Source organism: Elgaria multicarinata, chromosome 2 (genome assembly GCF_023053635.1).
Source record: "Elgaria multicarinata webbii isolate HBS135686 ecotype San Diego chromosome 2, rElgMul1.1.pri, whole genome shotgun sequence".
Classification (NCBI taxonomy): domain Eukaryota; kingdom Metazoa; phylum Chordata; class Lepidosauria; order Squamata; family Anguidae; genus Elgaria; species Elgaria multicarinata.
Window position 1 is genome coordinate 176707215 of NC_086172.1, and position 6784 is coordinate 176713998.

General features: G+C 47.6%; 1 protein-coding gene across 2 annotated transcripts in view; it reads right to left on the reverse strand.

Annotated features, from left to right (window-relative positions):
• EXOC5 (exocyst complex component 5) overlaps positions 1 to 6021 on the reverse strand; it is a 43316-nt gene extending 37295 nt beyond the window's left edge. For both annotated transcript variants that reach the window (XM_063118193.1, XM_063118192.1), the window contains exon 1: positions 5803 to 6021. In XM_063118193.1, the coding sequence (XP_062974263.1) occupies positions 5803 to 5925 (123 nt within the window). In that variant the 5' untranslated portion in view covers positions 5926 to 6021. The remainder of the gene's footprint in view (positions 1 to 5802) is intronic.
• Positions 6022 to 6784: the final 763 nt, after the last annotated feature.

Genomic DNA, 6784 nt, shown 5'->3' on the forward strand with positions numbered 1-6784 from the left:
CCCACACTCTCGCCTTGTTCCTTTTTGCCGCAGCGCTCTTTATGGGTGGAGGGACCATAGCTCAGTCAAGCATGAAGGCCCAGGTTCAATCTTCAGCAACTCCAATTATAAGGACGGCAAGTAGCAGGGCTGAGAGACCCTCCGCCTGAAGCCTCAAGACAGCTGCTGCTAATCATAGCAGACAGTTCAGGGCTAGACGGATGGTTTGCCTCCATAGAAGGCGGTTTCACATGTTCCACAACCTCTTCCTTTCTACCCATCAAGTGATTTCCTTCTACGATCACAAGAACAAACTTGCTGGAGCAGACCAAGGGTTGTCCAGCACCTCCTGTTTCCAACAGTGACTAGCCAAACCTTTCCGGGAAGCCCACAACTCACTAACTCCAAGAGCCATTTTTAAGCACTTTCTTTAAACACATCTTAGAATCATAGAATAGCAGAGTTGGAAGGGGCATACAAGGCCATTGAGTCCAACCCCCTGCTCAATGCAGGAATCCACCCTACAGCATACTTGACAGATGGTTGTCCAGCTGCCTCTTGAAGGACTCTAGTGCGGGAGAGCCCACAACCTCCCTAGGTAACTGGTTCCATTGTCGTGCTGCTCTAACAGTCAGGAAGCTTTTCCTGATGTCCAGCCGGAATCTGGCTTCCTTTAACTTGAGCCCGTTATTCCGTCCTGCACTCTGGGAGGATCGAGAAGAGATCCTGGCCCTCCTCTGTGTGACAACCTTTCAAGTATTTGAAGAGTGCTCTCATGTCTCCCCTCAATCTCCTCTTCTCCAGGCTAAACATGCCCAGTTCTTTCAGTCTCTCTTCCTAGGGCTTTGTTTCCTGATCATCCTGGTTGCCCTCCTCTGAACACGCTCCCGCTTGTCTGCGTCCTTCTTGAATTGTGGAGCCCAGAACTGGACGCAATACTCTAGATGAGGCCTAACCAGGGCCGAATAGAGAGGAACCAGCACCTCACGTGATTTGGAAGCTATACTTCTATTAATGCAGCCCAAAATAGCATTGGCCTTTCTTGCAGCCATATCGCACTGTTGGCTCCTATTCAGCTTGCGATCTACAACAATTCCAAGATCCTTCTCGTTTGCAGTATTGCTGAGCCAAGTATTCCCCATCTTGTAACTGTGCATTTGGTTTCTATTTCCTAAATGTAGAACTTGGCATTTATCCCTATTCAATTTCATTCTGTTGTTTTCAGCCCAGCACTCCAGCCTATCAAGATCACTTTGAAGTTTGTTTCTGTCTTCCAGGGTATTAGCTATCCCGCCCAATTTTGTGTCATCTGCAAATCTTAACTATTTCTCCACTGTGACCCCCACCCTACCACTCTCATCTCCTAGTCATTAGTCATTTATAAAGCCCAAACCCAGCGCATATCCATGTCTTATATGGCTCATGTGGATTATAGGCTCTGTGGAAAGACTGTATTCAATCTGTATAGCACCAGGTACGCCGCTGGTACTATATAAAAACACTTTATTTTTGGATTGTAATTGTTTTTGCATTTATAAAACACAATTAAGTAAATTAACCAGTGTTGTCTGAACGCAGTGCATTTTCTGCAAGGTGTCTTGATAACAAGCCACCTTAAGAACCCATGGCTTGTTCCTGGGTTGTTCAGGCAGGGCCGGTGCTACCATCAAGCCAAGTAGGCAGCCGCCTAGAGCGCAGACCTCAGAGGGGTGCAGTACTAACTTTTAAGGGTCACGGTTTTATACAAATTACCTGTTTTAATAAAAAAAAATAACAAGTTCAAGTTTTGTGCTTTTTTATTTTTTCTACAAAACACCTGTTCTTAAAAATCGAAGCTGGCAATTTTTTTGGGGGGGGGGGTGTGTGTGAAAGTAGCTCACCTTGCCTGGGGCACATGGAAAACACGCTGCGTTCAGACAACACAATAACCCATGGTTCAACAACAACAACAACAACCCACAGTGGGTGGGTTAGCATGTTGTGTGAATCCAGTGAAAGAGTTTTTAAAATTTAAAAATGTAATGTTTTACTCATTGAGAGGACAAATTACGGAAAAAAACAAACACAGCCATTGCAGAAATGTTATATTTTTATAAACTTAGGAATTACTTCAAAGTATATAAAAAAATTAATTTACAAGAAGGGGATACGAGGCTTTTTTAAAAGGCACTTTATTTATTTGTGACATCTATATACTGCCAAATATAATGAAATCTCTCAGCGAGAACACTAGTTGTAAAGTGACTTTTCCCAATCCAAAGAGCTTAGACGCCTCAAACGGTGTTCAGTTCTGGGCATTTGAACATCGGTCACAGATGTAACATCATGAAATATAGTACCCAACTAGTTATATGAATTCCTTCACACCTACATTGAACCAAAGTGGCAAATCAAGTTTGTTCTGTTCACTGGCCAAGCAATACTTGTCTTTGGCTTCGCTCACCTATTTAGCTTTCCACTGTTAAATTTGTTTCTGTACAATGAAATTACTCCATGGGACACTTCATAGAATCATAGAATAGTAGAGTTGGAAGGGGGCTATAAGGCCATCGAGTCAAAATATAACTCAGTACACAAAAGCAGCACAAAATTCTACATCCCAAGTTCAAAATCCCATCCTAACTTCTACAACTGCTTTCAAAAGGTGTATAAAAATGCAGTATATAATATTGCCCTGAAGAATGGGATCACAGTGAAGAATGGGATCACGGTACGTACATTTATACAATTATCTGCTTACAGTTCAGGCATGTGTTTGTGATGATTACATATGGCATTTTGTCTTATTATTCTTATTGTATGTCACCCTGGAAGGCCTACAAGACAATTCTATGTACGTCTACACAGCAGTAAGCCTCAAAATGTTCAATAAGGCTTACTCCCAGGTAAGTGTGTGTATAGGATTGCAGAGTTTTACTGACGGGATGACTATAAATTTATTAAATGTAAATTTTGACATGGCAAACACCAGCAAAGTTTGCAGTGTTCATTAGGTTTTGCCCTTTTAGACATTAATATTTTTGCCCCAATGAAAATATCCTTCTCATCTAAAAATGTCAGGAAGGGAACGGAATATTTTCTCCAAGCTACATAAGAGAAATATGGTATTAGAATGAAACATGGTAGACTGGATTAAGATGACAATGGCTATTGTTTTTGTTCTGTTACCATGTTTTTAATTGTGTTTTAAAGCATTATTTTATTATTGTTTTAATCAATTTTTATTTATGATGGTAAGCTGCCATGTGTGCCATTTTTCTTGGTAAAGCCAGGGTACAAATCAAATCAATCAATCAATAAATGGCCACCATCAAAGAAAGGTCAAGGGTCATTGCTGAGAGACGGGCAGGAGATCCAATCTGTCGTAGGAAACTCCTCAGAGATCCCTGCATGTGGAAGATCCTACCTCCCACAACTGAAACTCCATTTTCCAACCCCCGGTACCACCTCACACATGCATTTCCATCATCCTACACGAATACACTTTCTCAGCGATCCACGATTTTACACTTTCCATTTCTCCATGAATGCAGAGAAACAAAGAATGATATGTGAACTAGTTCCTAGAGCAAGTCTGAATCTCATCTTTCTTTCTGCCGCCTGCACAGGTTAGTGTGGATTGACACGCACATGCCTAGCAGGGCTCCTGTGCCTTGAAGAGCTACAAGACAGGAAGAAATGCAGAAAATGAATTCCCATCTCCATGACAGCTGAACTACTGTCCAAAAGGTAGCTGTTAAAAACACAGGAGCCCTGCGAAGAAAAAAAAGGTGGTCACCTTAGACCAGCCTTCCTCAACCTGGGGCGCTCCAGATGTGTTGGACTACAACTCCCAAAATGCCCCAGCCGGTATTCTGGGAGATGCAGTCCAACACATCTGGAGCGCCCCAGGTTGAGGAAGGCTGCAATGAGCATCATCACACCGGGGGGGGGGGGGGGGAATCGTCTTTCCTTACCGGCGCTTCTCTGCCCGCGCATTTGTCCCTCATTACTTCCTCTTTTGAAAGGCGTAAAACAGTGCATGTGGCTCGTTCAGTGGGCTGTTTTGATTGCGCTGCTTCTCCTGCACACAGCAGGAAATAGCGGCAAGTTTTACCTCAAAAAATAAGTCAGACTTACTGGGGTGTGCTTTTGTGGTGTGAAAAAGGCTAGAAGGGGCAGGAGACAGACGACGATGTGAGAGGGACCTGTGAAAATCCATGAGTGCCCAGAATGAGTGTGCAATAAATGCTTGTCTGATGGAGCTGAATCTCTCAATGCATATCATTACATTACTTCTTCACCAGTTCAGGATTGTACTGAACGTGGCTCTCAAGACCAGAACTCTCAAGGCCTCATCTCTCATTGAACTGAACCTTGGGGGAAATTACATGAGCTCGTTGGGCTAACTGGCCATTTATTCATCAATAAAACCTTAGAAACCCTTTTCCCTAGGAAAAATAGCCATAAGCAACATACAAAAATCAGTTTTCTGACGCAGCAGCGGTGGTTCGGGAAAACTTGCCAACAAAACTGGGTTATTGCTACTAAATTCCTCCATCTCTCCAAACACCAATATCGTTCAGGGTACAACCTAAGGATGCATCTTGGAGATGCACCATCATTTTTTTCTGCCCATACCTACCACCACCCATCGCTCCCATTCTCTGTGTTGTGTCAACCTACATGAGGTCTCCCGATATTATGATGATGATTGATTATTGCTCTTTTAACAACCCCTCCCATGCCTTCAGCAGTTGCAGGACAAGCAAATCATCCAGCAGCAGGCAAATATTTTCCCGATCCCTGCAGGAAGAACCTTGCCTTCTGAATTTCTCCTTTTCATGTGGCTACTAAAGGTTGGGGGGAACAGAAAAATGCCAATTGTCTCCCCAACCTCTCCCCCCTAGACTCCCCCATCTCCCCCATTCTTGACCCCACAGAAACCATACTTTCCTATTACACCCCTTCCAACTCTGCTATTCTATGATTCTATGTTCCAGCAAACCCCTCACAACACACATCATTATTATTATTATTATACATTCTCCATCCCCATTTCGGGGGTGGGGGGGCTAATATTCTATTGCCCCATTGACAGCTTCCTACCCCATTGCCTAGCTTGCCTTCAACTTCTACCCCTGGAGATCCCCATTTTCTCAATTTTACACACTCGTCAACAACCTCTCTTCCCCCCCCTCCTGCCTCAGTGGCAGGGTGACCCTATGAAAAGGAGGACTGGGCTCCTGTATCTTTTAACAGTTGCATAGAAAAGGGAATTTCAGCAGGTGTCATTTGAATATATGGAGAACCTGGTGAAATTCCCTCCTCATCACCACAGTTAAAGCTGCAGGTGCCCTGCCCTCTTTCGTATCTGATCTCTCTAGTATAGCTCCTGCAGCTTTAACTGTGGTGATGAAGAGGGAATTTCACCAGGTTCTCCATAAATTCCTTTTTCTATGCAACTGTTAAAGATACAGGAGTCCTGTCCTCCTTTCCATATGGTCACCCTACTCAGTGGGAATTAAAAAGGACAGTAATAGGGGCAGGGCGAGCTCCCTATTCCTATTTACACTGGGCCTTGACACCCCCCCCCCAATGTTTCTCTCCCCACACCCTCAATTCTTAACCCACCCCCACCCCACATCTCCGCCTCTTCAGAAGGCACCCCCGCCCCAGTCAGGCTGCCCCCACCACCACCACCAAACACACACCCCAGGCCTGCCCCACACATACCCAGACCGTGACAGCTCCCTCTCCCCTCCGAGGGAGACCTGCCTCCCCCTCCCCAGAAAGAGAAGACGGGGCAGGGGGGCGCCCCCCACTCACCCACCGCCCCCTTACCTCGAAGAGCTCGGGCGTGACCGCCGCCATGGTGCCGCCGCCGCCGCCGCCGCCCTCGTTCTCTTTGTCCCGCAGCCGCCCCCTCAGGCCGCCCGCCCGGCGCCCCGGCCAGGCCTCCTCCATTGTCTCGCCTCAGCGGCAGCTCGACCTGACGGGCCCTCACCCAGGCGGAGGCGGCAGCGACTTCCAGCTCCTCCTCCTCTGCCGCCCAACCAACAGGCCTCCCTGGCGGCGGCGGCGGCGGCTACTCGGGCTCCCAGCCTCAGCTAGGCCTGCCAGGCGGCTCCGCCCAAGCGCCCCAGTCAGCTGCCTCCGCCTCCTCCTCCGGTTCCTAGGCCGGAAAACCGGGCCCGCGCCAGCTCCTCTCCTCGCTGGAAGGGACGGGGCCTCCCCAGTCAGCCGCTCTGAGGGGCGGCGAGGCAGCGGGGCGAGCAGTGGCTTATATTTTTGAGGGAAAGAGGCCCTGATAGATCGGGAAGGGAGAGAAGGAGGAAGCTGTAATGGATGAGATGTATTTTTTCCATGATAAAATGGAGCTCTGCTTGGAGTAGTAGAGTGGGGGGGTCGTCTCTGAGGGGATCTAAATAGGGGGTGGGGGCGGCGACATCCCTTTTAGACAGGGAGAGTGAGGGGGGTCTCTGTCTGGGGAGACTGTCGTAGAAGTTGGGGTGCTCTGTGCTGAAAAGGGGGCTCCTTGATTTACAGGGGTGCCTGCTGTAGGTGTGAGGGGGGGCTCGAAATATAGGGGAGGGGGAGTCCAGTGTGCAAGAGAGTCTAGTGTGCAAGAGTGGGGAGACGCCTCGCTCGTAGAAGTGTAGCTTCAACCCTCAAGGGAGCGAGTGGCTTTCCAGTTGCAAGGAGTTAGGGGGTGGGGGTCCCCCCCTCCCCAGTCTCGAGTTGGGTTCTCTGATCTAGGCATCTTTGCTTTGGGGGGGGGGACAAGGGGGCTGCTGGTTTGCAAAGCAGGGGGCTTTTGTAGCGG